At 46.3% G+C, this 24,558-nt stretch overlaps 3 protein-coding genes across 5 annotated transcripts in view; 1 reads left to right on the forward strand and 2 right to left on the reverse strand.

Annotated features, from left to right (window-relative positions):
- LOC148887619 (adenosine kinase-like) overlaps positions 1-7,637 on the reverse strand; it is a 44,163-nt gene extending 36,526 nt beyond the window's left edge. Inside the window, exons 1-3 of one of the 2 annotated variants that reach the window (XM_089015885.1) lie at positions 7,516-7,637; positions 6,303-6,377; positions 6,168-6,221 (exon numbers count right to left, since the gene is read on the reverse strand). In XM_089015885.1, the coding sequence (XP_088872011.1) occupies positions 6,168-6,221; positions 6,303-6,377; positions 7,516-7,565 (179 nt within the window). In that variant the 5' untranslated portion in view covers positions 7,566-7,637. Of the gene's footprint in view, positions 1-6,167; positions 6,222-6,302; positions 6,378-6,774; positions 6,876-7,515 lie in introns of those variants that run through there. The other variant, XM_089015886.1, reaches the window with a different exon arrangement.
- Positions 7,638-8,043: 406 nt separating this feature from the next.
- On the reverse strand, positions 8,044-18,373 carry LOC148887620 (vinculin). 2 transcript variants are annotated; one of them, XM_089015741.1, is made up of 21 exons: positions 18,056-18,373; positions 14,791-14,861; positions 14,234-14,384; positions 14,048-14,156; positions 13,850-13,972; positions 13,617-13,777; positions 12,679-12,769; positions 12,455-12,602; positions 12,209-12,362; positions 11,954-12,129; positions 11,692-11,882; positions 11,399-11,598; positions 11,027-11,155; positions 10,792-10,941; positions 10,588-10,696; positions 10,222-10,524; positions 10,028-10,152; positions 9,767-9,952; positions 9,414-9,617; positions 9,234-9,338; positions 8,044-9,159 (listed from the first exon to the last, which is right to left on the reverse strand). In XM_089015741.1, the coding sequence occupies exons 1-21, from the start codon at positions 18,221-18,223 to the stop codon at positions 9,013-9,015; spliced, it is 3,201 nt and encodes a 1,066-aa protein (XP_088871867.1). In that variant the 5' UTR covers positions 18,224-18,373; the 3' UTR covers positions 8,044-9,012. The 2 variants fall into 2 exon arrangements, with proteins under 2 accessions (XP_088871867.1, XP_088871866.1); XM_089015740.1 differs by having other exon boundaries at positions 12,679-12,772.
- A 1,746-nt stretch (positions 18,374-20,119) lies between these two features.
- Positions 20,120-24,164, forward strand: LOC148887621 (C1q-related factor-like). Its single transcript, XM_089015379.1, has 2 exons — positions 20,120-20,888; positions 23,306-24,164. Exons 1-2 carry the CDS (start codon positions 20,292-20,294, stop codon positions 23,483-23,485), a joined length of 777 nt encoding a protein of 258 aa, XP_088871505.1. The 5' UTR covers positions 20,120-20,291; the 3' UTR covers positions 23,486-24,164.
- The last annotated feature ends 394 nt before the right edge of the window (positions 24,165-24,558 follow it).

Raw genomic sequence — 24,558 nt, forward strand, 5'->3', positions numbered from 1 at the left:
ACGTCCTTTTCCCTGACAAATTTGCAATTGGCCGACAAACAGGCTAACATGCTGTGAAATTCCCCTTGAAATTAAGTGAGCGCGGAGGAGATGCTAAATCACAAGCATGGCCGCTTGTATCAACAAAAAGTTGTCAAGCAGAATTCCCTTTTTAGGACATAAAATATATTCCATGGGAGCGGGTTGGGCATTCCCTGTCCGAGATAAATAAACACGGGCATACACGTGTTGCACAGGTGCACTTTGGGTCGCTTTATTGAACTAACGGTAACAAAATAAACAGAGGGCAAGCGCCGCTATGAGCTCAGGTGACACCAAGGCACTCGACAACAGGCGCGCCGCCAAAAGTGAACTATACATCACAAGACTTGGAGAGGAGTTGAAAAAAAAACCAACCCACTCCCCAGATCCTCCATTAAACTCGACAGAATCCTGTCGTCGTCGGTGACGGAGCTAGCGAAGCAGCTGCCAGTTACTTTCTTGTCTGAGCAAATAATCAGCCACGGTTTTGCTTGTCAAAATGTCATCCGACGGCACTGCAAACTCCGGCCATGTTTTAACATAGCGTGGCGGGAGTTTTGAGCCGGTGTGAAAGTAACCTTTCCGGCTTCAAAGGAAGTCTTCAGAGAAGGGCTCCAGGCGGTCGAAGGAGGGGATGAAGGAGGGGTGGGGGCATGTTTCTGAAAACTTTCCATGCAAGTGGAAAATAAGCTAACCATATGGCGAGATGGGAAGGGGTTGGGGTGAGGGCGTGTTGTGGTGGGGTTTGTCCACCCCGAGACACCCGCTCTGACAAAAGAGGAATTAAAAAGCACTGTGGGTGTTGATAACGCGAAGGCAGGCAAAGGACTCTAGAAGTCATTTCAAATCAGCTTCTGAGGATAACCCACACCCCCTTTGCAACTTCACTCTCCTTCCTGGAAGCATTTACTCCACCTTTCAGTGCAGACAGCACAGCGGGGGCTTGCAGGGCTCAAGGGGTTGGGCGGTGGGGGGTGAGGGTTCTGAAAATCCCAGGGAGCAGCTGCCTGGAGAACTTTACACCCGCAAATAACATGTGATCCCACACTAGTGGCAGCCTAAATGGCCTCCCTTTGGCCATTTAGGGAGAGAAAATCCCTTCTCGATCTGCTGAGCCGGGGGACCGGAGGGAGGGGGGAAGCAGGGAGGGGCAGTTGAGGGGAGGGAGGAAAACAAAAAAAAAAAAAACCAAGGGATTGTTTTGACCAAAATGTCCTCAGCTACTAAAGTGTGCTTACACAAGCATGGTGCCGGTGTGGCTCACTTGAAGAGACATTTCAGCTATGCGGTCATACATTCCGCTGAAGATTTGCCCAAGACCATGTCGGGTCAACAATTTCTTGGCGAAATGACTTTCTGATTGAAAAAAAAAAAAAGGTTTTGCCGCTCTGGTCTGTGAAATGAAATATGTTTGGAATAAAGTGCTTTAATGACTAACAAATCCCTGTAGATGGCGGCGTTGTATTGCTTTTGCATTGGAGATCAGCACCGCTTTTGAGAAGAGGATAAAGATTAGCATGGCACGGGATGTAGACATGAGAAAAATCTAATGTTTCTGTGATTTTAATTTAGCCCTCAAGTGAACCCGTCATATCTCACACTTTAAATCATGAGGTGGGGGTCCGAGATACTGGGTTGTTTACATTACCGTCATTGCCCTCCTCCACATCCACTCACCAAAGCTTCCCATCAAAGGGGAATCCAAAAGTACTTTGAGTGCCTTAAAGTGACTCATGACTTCCTCTTCCACCCCCACCCCCCCAAAAAAAAAATAAGTCAAGTCGATTATTTACACAAGGTAATAATTCAAGACTTCCTTCACATTTGTACAGATGACAGATGATGACAGATGACGGCTGAAGAAACCTTCTCATCAATTCAAGACTTCTTAAGATCTGACACCAAGTCCAGCCACATTTAGCTCATATCTCTTCAGGGGCTTTTTGATGTTAGCCCATCTCTGCAAAAAAAAGGGGGCCGGATGAGTGCGAACGAGTCCCCGTTAATCAATGACTAGACGGGATGGGGATACTCGGGATCGCCTGAAAGAGCCCGAGAGTGGTTGAGCGCGCCGGGGGTCATTTATCTCTTGATGATCACAGCCCGGGCGGGCCTTCCTTATTTAATTGCCTCGTTCACGTTTAAGCAGCCAACAAATCTCCGGGACGCGGGGGGCATCAAAAAAACCTTCTCGTCCATCACCGCTCGAGAGGGGCCAACGAGGGAGGCATCGAAGGGAGGACTCATTTGCTCGTTCGCCACGGGGGAGTCGGAAGGAGGACGGCGAATTATATCTGACTTGACAAGAGCAAGGAGACACTCTTGGGGGAGTGGGTGGGTGGGGGGGTATCGAGCAGCATGGCTGATTAGTCGCCCCATCAGCACGTGCGTCGCTAGCCGACATTCCGTGGTGGTCTGGAGGCCCGATGCGCAGTAATTGTTTCCATCGGTCAGGCCGACTTGGGAGGGGGGAAAAACTGCTTGAAAGGTAGATGGAAGAGGGCAAAAGTGGATTTTAGGTTATTTTTTCTCCTAACACCCTTCAATTAAATTGTTTATCAATGCTTTCATTTGGGGGATGTTAGACAGGTGATCGATTTAAAAATCGATATGCAGTGGTCCTGATGCCGGACAGCGCCATTCATTATTCGTCGCCTCGTTGTTGAGCCTTATCTTTTCTTATTCGCAAATCAATAATTATCTCCTTGGCCTTTAGAAAAACATGCCACCCCCTTTACCGAAGTAGGGAAGCTACTTATTTTCAAACATTTGGCCTTGTTTTTAAACACATTCATTGCCATTCCCGAATTAGCATTTTGTACCACTTCCTCCATTTCAAGCTCATATAACTCCAGCGCTACATAACTTAGGAACTAACTCTTTTTTTTTGCGATGAAAGAAGAGAGTCTAGGGTTTCTTACGCTGCATTGAATGTTTATGTAGTCCAAAAACTTAATATTCCGTGGGTCCTAGATTTTGAGTGACAATGACAAAAACCCTGGCACTGGATTGCACACATCTTTGCACATCTGGCAGTGAATGAGTTAAAACCAAATTGGCCGTTTGTAAAAACACGGAAGCGAAAAAGCGAAAAATGAGTCATGAGTGGAGGGCGCGCTCTAATTGAGTGCAGGATGAGCGCCCGCTTGCCAAAAGCATCAAATCATTGTTCAGGTATGGTGGCCCCCGTTTGGCGAAATCCCCATTGAAACGGGAGAAAACAAGACCTTATTAGTCCAGCTTTTGCTTGCGCAATTAATGGCTGCGCAATTACACGGCGGTAATGGGGGACTAATTGCATTAGAATGTTGGAATAACAAACAGGCAGCCCTGTTTTTTGGTTTGGCGCTTGTTTTTTTTTTTAAACGCCTCCTTCGGTTCGCAGTAGCGTGGGGACTGAGTGTCCTCAATGAGGCCACGCTCACACGTATCACTTCCTGTCACAGTTTTTCTTTATCCCCCCCAACCCTCTCCCGCCTCCTTCTTTGCACTGCAGAGGGCGACGTTGTTTGTCACAGTGCGACAGTGGCAGGAAAAGAGGAAGGGGCGGGTGAGCGGAAGGACGTGAGGAAGCTTCTGGCGCTTTCTTGTTTTCCACGGAAGACCAACACTCCATGTCGTTGTGCTTATCTCCACAGCCCTCACCTCCAGTGGGGACCTTGTGGCCCCGTGAGAACGCCCCTTACCCCTTACAATCACATGTCAAACATCAGCTCACATGGCACACTTGAACTATATCAGTCTCCATGCTGAAAAAGAGACAAGCTGCAGCCATCTGAGGCAGTTCCTGTGTGGCTGCTGAAGAAGGGGGATCAAAGATGGCTAAAAATAGCCCTGAGGATGCTTATTTATTTTTCTTCCTAAAACACACTGTTATGCAGCACTTGAGACACCCACATATCAATTATAAAATGTTCTTTAGATGGGAGTATCTGTTTGGGGGGGGGCTTTTGGCCACCAACAGGTGCCGAACAGGACACCAGCCACCACCCAAAAAATATTGTAAAATGCCTAAACTCTTAGGCAGTCATGTAAAACATCCCCATGCAAATTTCTCACATCTGAGACGTTGCATGTTCGGGGGGGGGTCACATTTAAGCAAACGCCCTACTTGATCACATTCATGCAGATCAATAAAACATGATGAGGGGCCGCCTTCCTGATGTCTCAATTACAGCTCGAGTGCCATTCATCTCGCCTCTGTCTCTTTGGCCGGGGGGGGGGTTCCACCACTGACAGATGCCGCCCGTGACCTACGCTTGTCACAGCGGGTGGACTGTCTGATGATCTGACCATGCCCCCCCTTCCCACGCCCCTGGGAGGGGGGTCAACAAAGGTGACGCAAAGTACCTTGGTAGCATCACTTAGCAGCATACGAAGTCAAGTATGTTGACGAAGCAGAGTTTGTCACACACAAGCCGCAATCTTTGTTGATTCCCCTACTTACTGGGAAGACAATTGAGTACAGGGGGTGGGGGCGTGGGGGTTGTACCCATACGGTGGGGTGCAAGTGAGTCTTAAAGGAGAGCCCCTATCGCGACAATGCGTGTGTCTCAAATTGCCCACCGCCTTCTCAGGAACCACCTCCCTTTCTTCCCTAATGTAGTTTGAATTATTCATGTGGAAGAGGGGTGGAGGGGGGGGGCATCACACGAACGATATAATGAGCAGTTTGCGATTGTGACGCGGCTAATCTGCATTTAGCGCAGAGGAAGGGGGAGATTGATGAATTTAATTGCTGTGAGCAAACAGCCTCTGCAAAGACCATCAACAATTGATTAGCATTGAATGGTAGCGATTTAAATAAAAGAAAACACATACACACGATGCTACAAATCATCATCGGCGATACGCCATTTTCTTTGCGGTGTTACGGAATGCTACGTGCAAAACCCGGAATCCAGTGTTTGCCCACATTGTCATCTCCAGCAGAAAAGAGGCGGGCATTCGCCATGATGACATGTTATTTCCCTGTTGAGGCTCCTTGGAAAGCTGAAGGGGAGGTATAAGGAGAGAAACCACAAGCGGCTGTTGCCTCCTGGTGGACACAAAATTGACTTCAAATGATGAAAATCATTCAGTTCCTGCTGTTTTCAAAGCTTTGGAAACAGCTGGATGTTTTTTTGGACATACTGTCACAATATACTCACCAGATCAAAGTACTCAAAAGAAAATAATTGAAGCTTGTCTTTCACTAAAAAACACAATTTTGTTTCTTCCATTTTGTTTTTTAACGTGGAGAAATTTTAAATGACAGCAAGATATTTTCAATATGTACATTATTGTATTAAATTTTCAACTGAAAATCTTCGGCATTATTCACTTTTGGGCTCACAAGTCACATTGGGTTTCATCATTTCTTTAAGCGCCGTTTATCTGGCTTCAGAGCAGAGATAAGACATCAGCAGCCGGAAGTACATGTGACGTCACGATATAAATCATCTCGAGTGGACGATTCTTACTGACATATTGGATGGCATATTGGTGTGGGCTCCCGTCACGCGTGCTACAGATGGCGACTATTTTCCACGTGGGCACCAAGTGAACCCAGACAGATTCCCTGATGCTGCGCCATCTGCAATCTTTCCCTAACCTGGCACGGGCCACCTTGTCATATATGTTTCGGTAGCAATGACAATGTTTAAGAGGTTTGGTGGAAAGAGGGGAGCACGGACATTTTACAATGTTAACAGTTACTTTAATGTGTTTATATCATTTAAATACATGTAACTAAACATATATGTTTACACTTTTCATGCATTTTCGTTCATTGGCTATTTTACTGTAATTGCACATGATCATTTCTTGGGTAATATTTCTCCAGCTTTGTTTAAATACATGCCTTAAGGTGTTTGTATAAAAATGAAAACTGGAACACTAAGGTCAGGTGCCGTAACTTGAGGAATATCAAAGGTAAAAACAAACGTTTAACTTGCAAATGCACTTTTATTGACTTTTAAAGCTACATGACATGGCTGCACACTCTCGTTGGAAAATAGTGTGCGTGTCACTTTCATGTCATGTAGATGATATGGCTATTTTGGGCTTTGGTATGAATGACCATCGTGTGGCCTTATTTGGCTCCCCATACATGCGTTCATATTAAGCATTAAAAATTATTTTCAGAATGTTTTTAAATTACTCACAAAGCCTTGTGCTTGTCCTCGGCAAGGATCTGGTCATTGGGCTTCAGTCCGTACCTTTTTCAAGACAAATACGGTTATCGTTAGTCACAGATAATTGCAGTTTTGAGAGAAATTCAATTATATACTCCCACTTACTTATCGAGGAAGTCTTTGTCCACCACTGCAGAAATGTCCAGCAGGGGATTTCCCATCCCGAAGAGTGTGTTTGGACTGAAAGGAAAAAAATCAGACAGCATTTTATTGTATTATGATTGGTGTTTTATTTCATTTTTTAACAGTCATTTCCTGGGGAGGGATGTGAATACCTTTTCTGATCACCTTCCTTGTATTGATTGAAAAAATAAAACGAGGTGCACACCCACTACAGTAGAACGTATGTGATACATGTGATCAAAGCCTCGCTGGCTAACTTTCAGCAAACTGTCTAGTGTTAAAAGTTCCATTGCACACTATACATGCACACATGCAATGGATCATCAAAATAGATTGCATGTTATGTGGCATATTTTCCAGTTGAATTCACTGCAAAAAGTGACTGAAGTTATTATTGTCATGCTGCTCGGTAACTTCCAACGTGGATTTTACATCGTGAGAAGTGTTCTCTTACCTTGGGGCTGTCATCATTGTCCAAAAACGTGAATTTTAAACTTATTTTACGGGTTTGTTAAGACGTGTAACGTGCTTTTTGGAATACAGGAAGTACAGCAGTCGGACAGGAGCATTTGATTGGCTCGCTATGGGATGCGTTTGGGGGAAATGGGACAGACCAATTCCACGTACATTTGGTTACTGTATTCGCATTTCCAACGAAGCAGAATAACGTTTTCAATATAACAAAACAATTAAAACACAAATAAGCGTACTTATTTAACATTATTTAAAATATATATATATATGCCTTCATTTTTTTAATTCAACGGGTGTAAGAATGAACATGCCCCATTTGCCCATTTAAAGTGCTGACTGAGCAAATGCTAAAAATCTTAATTTATGGTGATTTAAAAAAAACTCAAAATACATTATCTAAGGCAAACTGCAACGTCAATTGGAAATATTTCTATTTTTGAAACGAAACATTGTATTTTGATTAAAACCGAAGCAATACTGCAGTAAAATAGACGGTTGTGGTCAATCACGTGACGAGGACCCTTCAGGCTCCGGGGCAACGATCCGGCTATTAACAACTATTCTGCCCAAGAAGACGACGCCAACAGCGGCGTGAAAAGTGTCCAGTGACCGGTGCATAGCCGGTTCTTTTACCATTAACCCCGGCGACGCTGTGTGAGAGGCTAGCTAGTTATGTGGCTAAAAACACAAGAGCTCCCATCAAGAATAAGAAAACACCTACCTCAATACAATTTTCCTCCATTTAGAAGCATTTTTGTCTTCACGGGACATTGTCGGTTTAATGATCGTATTTTTGTTGATGATGCTGTGGAGGATGAAGATGCTGAAAGAACTCGTGATGACACACTCACCGCAGCTTCCTCTTGAAATAAATTCAGATGATGCCAATTTCACACTTCAGGGGAGATTTATATCCGATTGTGTCTTTCTCTCAGTTAGACATTAGTCGATAAATAAAATATTAGCATGGGCAAAATAATGCACATTAAAATTAAAAACAACTGAGGGAATAATGCTTTGAAATCACTTCTTTTACAAATGTTACTCTCATGATAATGAAAAAAACTTTCTATATTACTATATTCAGAAGTTTACGTCCAGAAATATGTTGAATTTTCTGATTTGGATTATTTTGGAGAAGTAGAGTGGGGAAATTTACATTTCACAGCAGCAAAGTTATGAAAGGAAGAGGAAAGAAAATAAAGAGGTAGAAAAACAAATTTGCAGGTAACAAATAACCAAACATAACTCAAGTGCTATAAAATGCTTTATTACAAAAAGAAAACTGGTGAACGATGACTAGGCCTGATCGTTACCGCTGGAGTACATTTGACATGATCCAGGCGTGCTGAAAATAAGTGCACAACAGTAGGATATTTGCATAGCGAGGCACGTTTTTTTGTTTTTTTTTTTCATTGGAGAGTGGTCAATTCAAGGCACATAGGTTTCTTTTTTTTTGCTTATGGTGATTGTGCGTCTTCTAGCAAAAATTCCTGACCATGATTGTGCACAACAGCGTGGCGTTCTTTGGAATAGTTTTTATCCCAATTTCTACAGCGCAATCATTGTAATCTCTACGCAACGCAAGTGAGCCGTCTGAGGCAGAATTTGCTCAAACCGTATTGCTACGTAAAACCAACAACAAGAAAAATAAAAAAGCAGTGTTTCTTTTGAATGCTTGTGATTATACAGCAAGTAGTATAAACCAGTTATCCGATTCTGCTTAGTTGGTCCAAAACATGGATGCTAATTCATGTTAGCCCGTCTGTGACGTTTGGCTTTGTATATTAGCATTAGCTCAAACACAATTTGGTTGAGCGGTTGGAACCGATTTTACAATGAACGTAAAGTTTTTTCTAACATGAACGATGTGCCTTCTCAATGAAGATTGAGAAACACTTGCAAAATCAACAGGTAACCGTCGCCCCTTTAAAAGCTTTATGATTGCCTATTAGGTGCAGCATGGCGGCAGCAAACCACAACTTTTGTCTAAAAGCAGCTCCTCAATTCACTTTGACATAGTTCCCCGGCAGCTTAGCAATATTCTGCAAATCACTGCGTCATATCTCGCCGCGGCGAGACGCAATTATCGGTACAACGATGTCAAATGTACAGCAAAAGAAACCCAAGTTCTAAGAAATGCAAGTTCTACTCCAAATATATCCTGTAAATTCCCGGGATGTGTCACGTTCACAGTCCGAATGGAGGCCCTGCCTTTTCACTGATACCACGGCGTCTTACGGACCCAGTGCAAGGTGAATCCAGCATCCGTACGGATCTTGATGGAGGCCGCCTCAGCCTCGCGCACCGTCTCCTTGACGGACTGCATCAGATTCTGAGCGTTGTGGACCAGCATCTCGGTAGCCTGGTGGCGTTTGAAACAAAATACGGTAAACACAAGATATATTTCATACGTGATCCTCAAATAGCAAACATCACCTGTTCCGATTCCTCTTCGCTGATGTTGGTACGACCCAACATGGTGGCCTTGACCGTGGACAGGATCTTGAGTTGGGTACTGATGGTGGGAATGCGTTCGCACACCTGGAGTTGAAGCAAGAGAGTCGTTTCAAGCTAGCGGAACCGCGTCGGGCTAATGCGTTCGTACGAGCGTGCAACCTGGAGCAAGTTGGTGCGGATGCGTTTGTCGGTGCACTGCTTGGCCACCTCCTTGGCGAGCCGCGTGACTTCGTCGGAGGCCTTGGCGATGTCCTTGGCGCACTGGATGAGGGCGCGCTTGTTTCCGCTGCTGCCGCGCACCAGGCGCGACATCTCCGCCATCAGCAGGGCCATTCGCTTGGCCGCGCCGATGATGTCGTTACCCTACGGCACAAATCGGAAGTGATTTCGGAGGATGTCTGTGATTTGACCCATTTTGTCATTTTGAAGCAGTAAAAATACTCAGAATCATTAGCATGTTTTTTTATGTAACTTTCGAAAGATATGTTCAAAGGTGGTTTTTCCAATCGTACCTTGCTGGACCACTTTCGGGCCTCGTCGTGCAGCTGCCTGGCAGCCACCATCATAGGCTCATTGACCATGTCGCCGGCCTTCTGTTCTGGGAACTCCTCGTCCTTCTCCTCGGGCGGCGGCGGCCTGGGCGGAGGAACCTCGCCTTCGGGAAGAGGAGGTTTGGGTGGTGCCGGTTCGTCGTTGAGCTACGAGCCGGAAACGTATCCAGTGAGCTTTTGAAGTCAGTGATGACTGTGAAAGGTACGTTTGACCCGACTTACGTTCAGTTGATCCAAATCAGGAGGCGGTGGGGGGAAATCGGGTTCCTGAGGTTGGAACGCCTCCCGGACTTTAGCGACGGCGCCCAGTATCTTGTAACCCGAGTCCAGGAAGCCCTTGCGGAGATCTGCAGTCAAACATGTTTTGAAAAATCTGTTCCAGGAGGCGGCTCGGGCAGCTCAAGCGACGGGCTTACTAGGATCTTGGATGTTCCCCGCCACAGCTTTGGCGTCCATGACCATGGGCGATATGGTCTGACTGAGCTGCTCCGACGCCGCCTTGACCGCCTCACGGAATTTGGGGTCCTCCGAGTTCTCCACCTCGCGTTTGGCCACCAGGAGGATGCGATTGGCTCGCCGGGCGATGCTGGTAGCGCCGGCCACCAGCATCTGCGGCTGCTGCATGTCCATGGCCACGCGGCACTTGTCCAGGTCCTTCTTGATGGCCTCCTCCGACGCATCCAGAAGGGACTTGGTGTCGATGGCCTCGTCAACCAGACCTGAATACATTTTATCGTTACTCATAAAGGCCGTCATGGCAATGTTTATTTTTGAGGCGATACCTGTCATCTTCTCGACATTGTCGATCCACTGATTCTTCATGGTCTCGAAATGTTCGTAGGCAGCCTGGTTGCCAGGGTTCCTCAGCAGGATCCTCGCGGCAGAAACCACCTGCACGCAAAGTCCCGCCAGAGTCGTTAACCAACAGCCTAAATTATGGGAAGCGTTTGGGGAAAAGCTTTGGACGAGACAGAAGACGTCGCTACCTGCGGCGTTAAATCTCGGGTGGACTTGACGGCCGCTTGGATCCCCTCCACCGTGCTTTTGTTCGCCGTACCAACGGCGGCCGCTTTCTCCGCCGTGGCGCCCAACCTGTTGGCGTGGTTCTCGAAATTGGCGGCCCGTTCGTCAAACACCTGCACGCAATCCGATTAGACAAGTCAGCCTGCAAGGTTCTGCAAAAGCGCTTCCAAGAATGTCTTTGTGGACCCCCACGCTGACCTCGTCCCTGTTGGGGGCATCCAGAGGTGCGGTGGCGGCCACGGCCAGCAACTTAATAGGCGTGGTGGTGTCGCTGAAGATGTCGGAAACTTCCTGAGTCATCGCCGTCTGCATTTTCCCTTTCAGGTCCTGGGAAGGGACGTGCGGACGTTAGCGTTAGCATGGCGTAGCAACTAGATTTCGATGGTTGTTTACTTCCTTGTATTATTGATGAATATTTACTTCTTGAACATTGTTGCACTTTTGTTGTAATATTTTTGTATGTAACATTTATGACATTTTTTTCTGTCCCTCGACAGTGTTAGGGCTGCGCAGAAATTTGCCTTGTAGTACTACTGCTAGCCAGCATGAGGAGTCGTTTGGCGATCTTACTTTGAGGGCCTCTTGTAGCTGGCGAGCGACGGCTCGCGCCTGCGGGGAGTCGCCCTCACCGCGAGCCGCCAAGTCGGCCAGCTGGGCCATAAGTTGTTCCACCTGCTCGCATTTTCCCAGCAGTTCTTGCCTGAAGGGACCCGGAAGCGCGTTGGCTAGCCTGCGGCCCTCCGCCACCAAACCGCGAATGGCCGCCTGGCCTGAGGACGGACGGAGAGAAATTTACCATCACGTTTTTCGCTGGATTTCGGGATAGTTGAACGGCGCCGGATAAGGGAGGGGTGGTTACGGACCTACGCCGTTGTCGTCGACGGTGGGGTTGTCGATCCAGCGTTGGGCCTGCTCGATCTTTCCTTCCAAGTGGACGTCGGCCTTAGCGGGTCGACTTTTGGCCACTGCTTTGTTGGTTTTGGACTGGAGATTCTGCAAGGCCGTGGCGATCTGTTTGGCGAAGGCTCTTGCTTCGGGGGTGTCGCCTTTTCCTCTGCGGGACACATTGACAATCTGGATTAACTCCGAACCACTTAAGGAAAACAACATTGGCCATTTTCTTACTGTCTTCTGAGATCCGACAACTTAGCAGTCATGGTGGCGATCTCGGCGACGGAGCGTAAGATGTCATCCCGTTCTTTGGGGTCCTCGCACATGTCGGCGATCTTCTTAGCCTCCATCAGCAGAGCCTTAATGTTCTCCTCACCCTCTGGGGCGCCGTTCGGGTCGGCCAGCCAATTCTGCGGACGCCGGGGAAGAAAAGCAGTTTCAAAGAGTCGCCTCTGTGGCCATTTTGGCTTCCACGGTGCGGTAACCTACCTGGGCCGCGTCCATTCTCTTGGCGATGGCCTGTTTGGAGTTGGTCATGGCCTCTAGCTTGCGAGCGGCGTTTTCCACCTTGCCAGTGAGGACGTCCAGACCTTGGGACACCTGCTGGGCCGTTTGCATGGCGGCTGGGGATGTGCCCTGACCTCTGGAATGGAACACCATCAAGCGCCATGCGCACTTATGTAAACAAATGGACCTTCTTGTGGAGAAATGCAACCGTCTGGCTTCAGTCGGTACCTGGCCCTCATCTCCGACACCTGGTCAGTCATCAGACCCAAAGTCTTAGTTGTTGCCAGTATATCCCTGCGCTCCCTCCCTGCACACAACTCGCCGACTTTGCCGGCTTCGTCCAGGATTTGCCGGACGGCCTGCTCGCCCGCATCTCCTGCGTGGACGAGAATCTCAACTGTAACCGAGTCCATGTCAGCCGCCCGGGTGGGTGTTTCTAATGGGGTTGTTACCCGGCGGGGCGTGGGGATCGCGCAGCCAGTTCTTCGCCTGAGCCATCTTGGAGTCGATGAGCCCCAGGGCTCGTTTCATAGCCTCTGTGTCCTTTAGTAATAGACAGAAGATGATTTTGTTTACTTATCTATTTATTTCTTTATTTTTTTTGGGTGGCATCCCCCCATGGTATAACGCATGCCGCATCTGCTAGTGTGCTCTGCTCGTTTAACCATTCCTCAATCCACCGCAATTTAGTAGCATCGCAAATTCAATCTGCGCACTGTAAAACAAATTCGCCACAAAAACCAAACAAATAAATAAATAAAATAATGATCATAAAATGCACAGACAGACACAAACAGTTGAGACATGCCAGTGACAGACAGAGAGGTGATGCTTACCTTCTACAGAAGGTGAATGTCGAAAAGAACAGTGGAAAAGAAAGATAAAAAAGAATAACCACATAAATATAAGATCTGATCCGAAAAATGATGACAGGAAGAAAAATCGAAAGCAAAATGGTGAAGAAAGACAATTTTAAGACAGGGTAGTTTGATAGTAAAACGAAGAAGGATAGTTAACATGCTCCCCTAAAAACTCAATATTCTGTGGGTCCTGGAATTCGAGTGACAATGACAAAAACCCTGGCACTGGTGTGGACACATTTTTGCACATCGTCTTACAGTGAACGAGTGAAACGTATTAAAAAAGATTTGACGCAATCTGTCAACAATACAATAAGAAGGCAAAACTGTTTTTTAAAGAGGTTTCGCACTGGGAGACCACTCCCACTTGAAGTTCATTGTCAAAGTCAACATAAAATGAAGTGAACAATTTTTGTAGTGAAGTGAACAATTTTTGTTTAACTCCAGCTAGCTTCACGCTAGCACCTAATGAGTGACAGCCGCTTCCGGAATAGTTGTAACCATCACCAGGTGACCAAATAAAGACCCACCTTGTTTGCCCAGGCGTCCTCATCCCAGGACGTGAGTTGCAGCACTCTGATGATCTCCACGATCTCAGCGCTCATCTTCTCATAGGTGAAGTTGCGGTTCTTAAGAGCCTCCTCCACGCCTTGGCTGCCTGACGTCTTGGTGGTTACGAAGATTTTGATACCTGGACAGCGATAGGAATGAATTAGAGAAAAAAATGGAGGATTGGGGGGGTTTAAAGGCATCACGTCACTACCTGAGATGAGGATGGGCAGAAGCTCTTTGACCGTGTTCATGGAATTGACGAGCATGACGCGGTGCTCCTGGTGGGTCAGCTCCTGTTGCCGTTCGTCGATCATCTTGGCCATCTTGGTCATTCCTAGAGTTTGAAATTCACGTTATGATGGCGGCCGAAAAAGGGTCAGCGTCATTTTTGTTTGTTTGCCACCTTTACCTGGTCCTAGATTCTTGGTGTAAGTGATCAGATCCGCCATGGACTCCACCACCTCTGCCACCGTCAGATACTCCAAGATGCCTTTACATACCCGGATTATCTTGCGGACCTACGTCGAAGGCACCAGGGAACAATTACGAGCGTTCAAACATCGGAAAACGACTTTGGATGGAGGCGTTGAGATACCTCCGCCTCGTCAAAGGTGAGGAGAAGGTCCGAGGTTCCCGAGAGGATTCCCCGGGAGCCGTCAATGAGGTAGTCCCGAGCGGGAACCGAGTACGGGTCGGCTTTCAGCATGGAGGCAGCTTTGACCAGCTTGGTGCACGCGTTCTCGACTCTGCAGGGCATGGATTCAACTTTAACGCCCGACTATTTTTATGTTCAGGCGAGCCTATTCTAGAAGCAACGAGTGCCCATTAATCGGACCCCCCTGCCAACGCAGGTACTATATTTAGCAGCCAGCGGAGCATTCCAACACATGCGTTGACGGATGACGACGGGGTGACGATGTGACTCCCAGGCGCCAAATGCGGTTCATCTTCTGACCTTGTGGCGAGGAGGAGGTCTTGGGAGGTCCTGAGATATGCCCCCCACCCTCACCCCGGCCCTCCGTGAGATGCAACAGGCAGCAGCTGATCACTGAGTAATGGTTTTAAAATGATCTTCTCAAAACAAGATGCAAAAGGCACTTAACATACCACGCGTGACCTTTGCATGTCCAACACAAGATGATGACGACTTACTTGATGAACGCCGGTGGCATGTCCCTTTTCATGATCTGGTCATCGGTGGTTTGGACCGTCTCCTTGCCCACCTGGAAGAACAACAAGACGGATACATCACAAAACGTTTGGATAGTGACTGAAAGTCAATATTCGGCCAGAAAACTCAAAGACGCAAAATGTCAGAGGTTGTCCTAAATATGTCTTTACATCCGATTGTAAAGACCACCAACTAACGTCACCGTTCAGTTGGTCGCTCCATATTTATCCTCAACGTTGGACACTCGTTAAATTGGCGAGGAAAACGTAGGCAGTCAAGTCAGGAAGACAAGGCCAGCACCTGTCACGTCCTCATACTCAGTTGCAGACTACTTGCAGCACGCAACACAATGAGGCTGGAAGGACTGTATCTTTCCAAGCGACCGATCGTGACTACGGCGACCGTTCTCTCTGGACACTGGCGAAGCATTGTCCAACAGGGGCCCGTTCTGTCTGAGACGCCTTTCATTCTCTCGGCAGAGTGATGTGCCGGTCGACAAAGCCTGGTCTGTTCCCACTTGAGAGCGGCCACTTCATCCACGCCATTGCCTCCATGTTTCCACTCCAGACGCTCCCCATGTGGACCGGCGGCGTGCCATTTGCGCACCCGGCGCATCTGGGAAGCCTTTCTGCACCAACACCCCCCCGAGCTCCTCCCCCTAAAGTTTATTCTCGGCTATGAACCGGCATGAAAGTGAAAAAGGTGTGTCCCGAGACTCGCCTTTCTTGTTCCAGACCGAAGCGAGACTAAAACGTGCTTGCCACTTGCCGCTCCCCATCTGAAAGAGATTCGAACGACCGCAACAAAGCGCCGTTTGTACTCCAGTTTCCATCTGAGGGAGGACACGGAGGGTTGAGGGGGGGTCGGGTCTTGATTTATTGAAGTTGTGCACGTGCAAAAAAAACACACGCACCCAAACAGATGTGGAGGCACAGCAGGATGGCTTCATACAAACCGATGACTTTTGCAGGCGCTTTCGGGGCTAACGTCTTCATCAATCACAAGAAGGAGTCATGCCCTACTATCACCTCTGGTAAAAGTATATTCAACCCTGCGTTCCCTTGGATTTTAATCATTTTAGTGCAATGTCATGTCACGAGCCTTCCTTCGAAATCATAATCTGAGGAAACAACACTCCCACCAACGAATCAGAGTCAGCATGCTACGCTTGGGGATATTTTGCGTCTCCGATGGGACGTCTCGAGGGGAAGGCGCAACACAAACAGGAAGTGAACCCTCAACGGAATCACCCCAGCCCAACCCCCTCCGTTCTGGGCATTCCTCTCCTGATCCCAAAGTCTATAAAAAGAAAAATGGATGCAGCGCAACACGACGCGGAGAGGAGTTTGGCCGCGCAGACAAAAGTAGCGTCCGGGTTTACAATAGCCAGGTTCCTTTTTTTAGCCCTGCGTTGGTTTGTCGTGTCGTTTTTCCGGTTGAAGCCACTCATTTACACTTCCAAAGCGCCCTAAAGTGTATAGGGATGCATGCTTGCTTGCTGGGAATTCCTCACTTAGCCAGCATTCATTTCTCATCAGCATCCGGCTCATCATTTTGGAGAAGAATAAAAATAATAATAATAATAATAATGCCGCGAGGCTCAATCTTGCTCTGATATATATATAATCTGATATAGTTTTTTTTCATACAAAACAAGTATTTTATTGATTTTTTATTTTTATTTATATTTATTTTTTTACATATATATTATATATATATATATATATATATATATATATATATATATATATATATATATATATATATATTACTTTTTATATTTATATGTTATTTTTATCCTTATTTTTTATTGTTATTTTTGTTATATTTATTTATTTATTTACATATTTATAAGTATTTCATTTTATGTATGTATTTAAAGATTTTCTTTTTTAATTGTTTTTTTTTTATTTTGTTTTTAATTTTCTTTATTAATTAATGTATTTATTCATTCATTTATTTGTTGATTTGATTTTACATAAGTTGTAACGAGATATCGATCATGATTTTTACCAACCACCAAATACGAACTGGAAGTAAATATTGCTCTGAAAAATACTTCCGGGTCAGAAATAAAAAGAGAAGCACATAAACCACAGTATGTGTGTCACAACGTGCCTCATTGTGCCGCCTGATGCCTCCCTAATTGTTCACTGGAGGCAATTATTATTAGTATTTCGATTTTCAAATCCCGATTATGACTCCGGGAGGCATTCTTGGGTCTTGACGCAATCAAACAAGTCATCTGAACGTCTCCAACGTGACTTGGTAACATTTTCCAGGCTCTGTCGCAAGATGAGCATCCATCAAAATTCACACACAGGAAGCGCGTACGCAACATGTGGTTTCCTACCCAGCACCGAAAAGGAATAATGGTGTAGTTGCGCCCATCGGATGTCTGAAAACTTTGTACTATGAGGACACGATGACTTTGCTACCATGGAACTGAAGTGACATCATAGCAGTGTCAATGTTATATGGTTGCCGTGGGAACTGGAAACAGTGAAAACATCCATTGATCAAGCTGTCCAAAGAAAATTACAAAGGAACTCGAAGTTGATGCTTTTCAGTGGTTGTGTCAAGCACATTGATTTGCCTTTGCAGAGAAATTGCCTTGTCATTTTTATAAATTATCATTATTATTATTATTATAAGAAGATCATTTCAATCGATTATGTTGGAAGAAGTAAACATTGACAACATGCAGGACCAAAGTTTGACATCTGTGGTCTCTACGGCCACTGCAATAAATGTCTTCTCAGGCTTTCTTAATTACTCATGTCAATCAATTTATCTTTGCCCGAATTGTATATTATTTTTCTTTAATAGAAGAGGTGATACTTCTGACCTGAGACCCCTAGAGGGTCTGCGATTGCCCTTGAGGTTCATTTATTATCTTTATTTTAATGATCCCTTTTATCAACCTTGATTCAACTATAAATAATTGAACTGACAGCTAGACAACTCGCTCAAGGTACACTTTGTTATGATTTAGAGTGTATAATCGTGTAGTTTCGGTGCAAAGTTGTGCCAAAGTGAGGCTACGGTGGGCAAGAGGGGCCATTCTCAAGGGGAAAAAGGGCGTCAATGCCTTTGCCCCGTTCAGTAACTTGAGTCGCATTTCCACCTCTTTGATGCCCTAAATGAATTCCCCACTCCACCCCCCGTCAACCGTCTAGTGACATCCCAAAAAGTTTCTCGGAGATCGACAAGTAGCAGTCGCAAGCAACGCGGCGGTTCACTCACCCGGACCAGGTTGCTCACTGCAGCTTGCACAGCCGCCACCGGTGCCGTCAAGTCGGGGATCGCCTTTCCGTCCACCTCGCCCTCTTCATGCATGATCACCAGATGGGAGATCTGCTGAGCCACCGGCTCCAGGATACTTTCTATCGTCTTTGTATGAAACACCGGCATAGTGATCGGAGTTTTTTAAACACACTGAAAGGAAAATGCGGGGGGGGAAAGTCAAAGTTGCAAACACCGGAGGAGGCCGCTGCTCCCAGTCAGACGCCCTCTTTCGAGTGACGTTTTTCCGCTCCTGCAAGCTCGGACACTCGGCGTAAGAACCATCAAACTCCCTTGACTAACTGAAGCACGCTGACGTCAAGTTACGACGCCCCACCTTCCGACCAATCACAATGCCGGAAGGGCGGTCTTGCTCGTTTGTCAATGGCGGAATTGAACCGTCGCTCAAAATCAGAGCCCTCCCTTTTCTTTCCTTTCCGTATCCCATTTGGAGAGCAGATTCCATGAGCTGCTGTCTGCAATTACGTAATAGATTCTTATGCCCTAAAAAGGCCAATATGTGTGTGTAGTCTTTGTTACATTCCACACGCGGAAATTCAACCGGTTGGACGTGTTATCACTTTTTTTCTGCACGCTCCACAGTTGATCACACTGCAAAAAAATAAATAAAAACAACATACTATTACTAGCTTGTCATACACACCTTAAAAAATAGAAAGATGACGACGCTGAATATGATGTCACCGGAAAAATATTATTGTCGTTTTATGGTTGATATTAGCTGGCCAAATTATTGCCATAGACAAAAAAAAAACAATCTGAATGAATGGAGAATAATTGTTATTAATATTAAATATATGATTGTACTGTTTTCACTATAACACTATATATTATGGCTCTGAGATGTATATTTGTATTTAATTACTGGTAATTAAATACGGTCCGACATCCCTGTTTTGTACGTATAGATATGACAAGCGGCAAATGAATTTTTAGCATATGCTGCAAAGAGCTGCAAGGCAGCATCTCATTTCCTAAAAAGGAAGTAAACAAGCCACTGCTGGATATGTTTTCCATCTCGACTTTTGCATGACAGCATATGTGGGTGAGACGGAGGATATCTAATTTGTGTGTGTGTGGATAACCCCGGCACCCGCCACAATGGACCCGACTGTTTGCACCCTCTTCTGAGCAAACAAAAAATATCCAAAATTTGTTCTGGTACTTTTCGACACACGCTGACTATTTATCACAATGTAATCGAATGTCTCCACACCGGTCTCAATATCACCATCAGAGACGTCCTGCTGTGGTTTGAGGAATGCGCTTACTGTTGACATGACCCTCCCCACTGTGGAATGCGTTTCACTGTTAAGTGGGCGGGGAGGGGGGGGTCACCCTTCACCCTCAGTCGAATAGTTTTTTTTTTTTTTTTGGGGGGGGGGGGGGGGGGGGGGGTGGATTAAAGTGCAACCCCAAATGCGTGAAAAGTGAGAAGGAAAAGTGGAAAAAGGGCGCCGTCTTGCGGACACATGAAGGAAGTGAAGCCAAGTCGAGTGATGGTCCCTCATGACCACACGAGGGAACCAAAGTCTCACAACATTCTGAAACAAAAATATGCTTATTTTTTGTAATATAACCACCCAAAACTCTTCCATTTTCGGTAATTTATATGAATTTATGAAACCATGAAAATGCCTGCTTGTGGAGGAAAGCAGCAGTTCATAAAAAACTAATAGTATCACTAAATTGTGGTTGGTCCTCACATGGTAAATATTAATTTCAATTTATCATTGGACATAAAAGGATAGTTATGGTTAACCTGTAAACCAGCAATAAAAAGAATATTGAGTTTTTTTTTTGCATTATCTGTTCATTTATCTGGCAAATTTCCCCCCAGTTTAGCCTGCAAGTAAAAGGACAATGGAGCAGATACCTCCATCATCCCCCGTGAGAAAGTGCTCTCCTCAGCCCTGACTCAGAGTAGGTGCTCGTCCACTCGCTCCTCCCCCCCCCTCCTCCTCGCTTTTTCTGGGCTCACAGGACTCCCTCGCTTGTCACTCAATCCTTCCCCAGCGCTCAACATCTTTGGGAATCCCCTCCTCAGGTTCTTCCCGGTGGACGCCCGTCACCCGGAGTCACCATCGCCACCACGGAGAGCTCGGCTCTGGCGGCCCGGCCGCTTCCCCGGCTGAGCATCGGGCGCAAGACGCTGGTGGCGGTCGCCGTGGGGGTCATGCTGGTGTTGGTCCTGGTGGTGCTGATCCCGGTGCTGGTCAGCTCCGTCGGAGGGGGCGAGGAAGGAGGCGGCGGCTTCGAGATGCTGGGCGGCTGCCGGATGGTGTGCGACGCCTTCCCCGCGGCGGAGGAGCCCGTCACCGCCGAGCAACAGGCGGGCGAGCAAGCCGACAGCAGCGACCGCGGCATCGGGCCGCCGCCGCCGCCCACTTTGGCCGCTCACGCTTCAGAGGGAAGACCCGGACGCCCCGGCGAGCCGGGACCCCCGGGGCCTCCCGGAGAGCCGGGTCCGCCGGGACCCGAGGGTCCGCCCGGGGGCACCGGGATTCTCGGCTTCGGGTCTCCGGGCTCGCCGAACACGGCCACGTCCGACGCGCCGCCCCGGGTGGCTTTCTACGCGGGGCTGCGCAACCCGCAGGAAGGCTACGACGTCCTGCGCTTCGATGACGTGGTGACCGACATCGGCGGCAATTACGACGGCGCCACCGGCAAGTTCACCTGCAAGATTGCCGGCACCTACTTCTTCATATACAACGTCCTGATGCGGGGAGGAGACGGCACCAGCATGTGGGCTGACCTGCTCAAGAACGGTCTGGTGGGTACCCGGCGTCCTCAAGACCGCGTAGCGATAAAAGCTCCCGTGGGAGCTTTCTGAAACAAAAGTCAATCAATCGGGTCAAAGCGATTGATAATTGAGTGACGTGAATGAAGATGTCAGGCTTCTTTATTGCCTAAAGCTACCTTGGTTAAACTGAGTGCAGGAACTTCATTTCGTCAAGCCGGTTTTCATATAAGTGAATGAAGAATTCTGTGCTGTCATCTTGTGGCATCCGTAGGCGATAACAAACCATTTTTGAAACATGTTAATTACTTACAGACTTGGTGGGAGGGCCATTTTCTGATTGATTGACAACCGTCCACTGGATGGAGTGTGTCTTTTGTGCAAAGTTAGTCAGGATCAGATCCAGAACATTCAAGACCAGAATGACGATGGTGGATGGATTAAGGGTTGAGTCATTGATAAATTCTGCAAAAACAACAACAACGACTGTGCAGTGGCAGGCACGGACGCAAAAGGGAAAGCGAGTCGATCCGCAAGCCTACCACACATCAAACCGTCGCCCGAGGTCTTTACAAACAAAGTTCAAAGCGCTTTGAAATAAGAAAAAAAAAACTCTTTTGCCGCCGCCGTGACGTCCGTTCATCGGGCCAGGCGGCGCCGGCGTGAAACCGACGCATCGGTTACGTTTTACGGATGATTTGTTATGTCTGCTAGGCCTCAGGTGGTGATGCTGATCAAACACCACAGAAATCCAAAGCGCAACGCAAACACGATGGGAGTCCAGATACGAGGTGCAACCTCAAATAACACTTGTTTACCTGAGGAGGCTCTTTCGTAACCTTAACGGACCCAAAGCGCCTATATTTGGCTTGGTTAACGGGGGGCTTAAAAGGCAACAACAAATGCGGCGCGTCCGTTCGAGGCGCGCCGCTTGTCAAAAGTTTTAAGGGTGTATTTGAATGACCTTTCGACCTATGGTGCCTTCATGACGCATATGCGACGTGACACTCCAGTCGTGGTGGCTTCAAACAATCCGCGCAGATGGGAAGCGATGAGCAAAGTTCAAGACTTGGAGAAAGCGAGAGAGAGAGATAAAAAAAAGCTTAAGAGACTGGGAGGGTGAGGGGGGGGGTCATTTGTTGGCAGCACTGTACATCCTCTCAGGCGGGATGAGTCAAGATGAAGTCTTACACTTGAGTCACCACGTTCTTAGAACCACTACGGACGCAGAGGATTCCTCAGATCAGCACGTTTTGGGATGGGGGTGTGGTGGGTGGGGGGGTCGTCTGCAAAAGACAGGCTTCATAGGTTTATATGTACTTTGAATGCACAGAGCAATGCAGTGGACGTCAAATCACATTGATCTCAAATTCACGTTCTCCATTGAAAACAATGGAAAAACAGATTTGGACAAAATGTATAGTGGGTGTTCCATTGAAAGGAATGGAACGTTCCCTTTTGTTAAAAAAAATAGCTTTTTCTCCCTGTCTGATACAAAACGACGTTTTTTTTTTCGGTACATTTGTTATTTGTGATTAATTCAATGTTAAAATTTCATTGTCATTGTCATGAAATATAGTTATATTTCATGAACGAATGTCGAAGATTTTAATAAAATGCATTAGAGTCGCCGTCTTGTGGCGACAATCGGTATTGCATGGAAAACCATTGAAATGAATGGGACGTTCCTTTTGTTAAAAAATACATATATCTTCTAGTCTGATACAAAATTACATTTTTTTTCGGTACATTTGTTATTTATGATTAATTCAATGTTAATATTTCATTGTCATTGTCATGAAATATAGTGATATTTCATGAACGAATGTGGAAGATTTTAATAAAATGCATTACAGTCGCCGTCTTGTGGCGACAATCGGTATTGCACGGAACACCATTGAAATGAATGGGACGTTCCTTTTGTTAAAAAATACATATATCTTCTCGTCTGATACAAAATTACATTTTTTTCGGTACATTTGTTATTTATGATTAATTCAATGTTAAAATTTCATTGTCATTGTCATGAAATATAGCCATATTTCATGAACGAATGTGGAAGATTTTAATAAAATGCATTAGAGTCGCCGTCTTGTGGCGACAATCGGTATTGCACGGAACACCATTGAAATGAATGGGACGTTCCTTTTGTTATAAAATACATATATCTTCTAGTCTGATACAAAATTACATTTTTTTTCGGTACATTTGTTATTTAGGATTAATTCAATGATAAAATTTCGTTGTCAATGCTATGACAAATAGTCATATTTCATGAACACATTTGGAAAAAGTTATGGATAAAATGTATGGGTGTCGCCGTCTTGTGGCCACGCCCGGGATAGCATGACAAAAGTCAAATTCTTGCTCTCAACCCAAAGCAAAATAACAAGAATCACTCACCCCAAGTCATGCGGGTCCCATTAATTGTTGCATTTTCTTCATTTCAGGTCAGGGCGAGCGCCATCGCCCAAGACCAGGACCAGAGTTACGACTACGCCAGCAACAGCGTCATCGTGCACCTGGACGCCGGCGACGAGGTTTACGTCAAACTGGACGGGGGCAAAGCGCACGGCGGCAACAGCAACAAGTACAGCACCTTCTCGGGCTTCATCTTGTACGCCGACTGACGAGCGGCGGTTCCTCATGAGCGCCTGGCGGTGGGCCGGCGTGGGCTCGGAAATTGCGCATCGGCGGCAAACGGTCGTTGTCTCCGGGATGATGTTCACGGTGATGGAGCGTCTCATTTGTTTTCTTTTATTTTGGTTCATCATCTGTTATTTCGAGACTTTACATTCAGCCAAAAAAATGACATGATGGGTTCTCTTCTTTTATATTTTGGGCGGAGCGGGCGATATCCATCCTCCTTTGATGCAACATTTGCAACTAATTCACACCCTCTAGTTTAAAGTCAAGCACGAAGATGGATATTAAAAAAAATGCCCCATACATGTGTGTGTAACTTCCACTTCGGACCCAGGCTACAGTTAGCTCCAAACGTACTATGTCGATGGATTTGGCATCATTTTGAAACGTTATTGACAGGAAATAAGAAGAAAAATGTGTTTTTCCATGAATGAGGGGGGTGGAAAATGCCAATTGGTCAATTTGTGAATAGTCGGGGGTTCACTGCGATATGTGAATTTTGTCATGCATGCATCACAGTGTGTGTGTGTGTGTGTGTGTTCAACCCCTTTCATACTCGTAAATCTTTCATGTGATGTGCTAGCAATGAGCATCTTGCATGCAAAAATCTATGAGCCCTTCGACAATGAAGAAAATGTGGTTTTTTTTCTCCCTTCATTAAAGAAAAAGTTCCTCACGTCAACCTTTTCTTGTCTTTTTCCTCACACGCGGTGATTTCGGAACGGCTATTGCAAAATAGGCAACTTTACTCCTAAAAAAACAGACAAAGATGACGGATTAATAAAGTTTAGATGAGCGCAACGTCGCCCAGCAGGCAAATCGGATCCAATTAATTCCTCCTTTGAGTTAGCGTCGGTATTGCGAAATGCTAGCAAGGTTTAAAAAAAAGTCGCAGAGATGATAAAGAAAATATCAAAACAGCAGTAACGACTGGATTGCTTTGCAGTGTCATCAGAGCATCGGTGTTATTTAATGCCTCGGAGTCAGACAGCTCACTTCCTCCAGACGCAATTAAAAGCGAGCCAGCGTGCCTCGGCAGAGGTCGAGCGAGAAGCCG

The sequence above is a fragment of the Hippocampus bargibanti genome, linkage group LG15 (assembly GCF_051943395.1).
Source record: "Hippocampus bargibanti isolate YZ-2025 linkage group LG15, ASM5194339v1, whole genome shotgun sequence".
In the NCBI taxonomy this organism is placed as follows: Eukaryota; Metazoa; Chordata; class Actinopteri; order Syngnathiformes; family Syngnathidae; genus Hippocampus; species Hippocampus bargibanti.

Excerpts from the sequence above, each read along its gene's own strand:
- LOC148887620 (XM_089015740.1), bottom strand. The coding sequence starts at position 18,223 with ATGCCGGTGTTTCATACAAAGACGATAGAAAGTATCCTGGAGCCGGTG. Across the intron at positions 12,363-12,454 it reads GTGTCGGAGATGAGGGCCAG|AGGTCAGGGCACATCCCCAG; the intron begins GTACCGACTGAA and ends GTTCCATTCCAG. Across the intron at positions 9,339-9,413 it reads TCCGCACCAACTTGCTCCAG|GTGTGCGAACGCATTCCCAC; the intron begins GTTGCACGCTCG and ends CTTCAACTCCAG.
- LOC148887621 (XM_089015379.1), top strand. The coding sequence starts at position 20,292 with ATGCTGGTGTTGGTCCTGGTGGTGCTGATCCCGGTGCTGGTCAGCTCC. Across the intron at positions 20,889-23,305 it reads ACCTGCTCAAGAACGGTCTG|GTCAGGGCGAGCGCCATCGC; the intron begins GTGGGTACCCGG and ends TCTTCATTTCAG.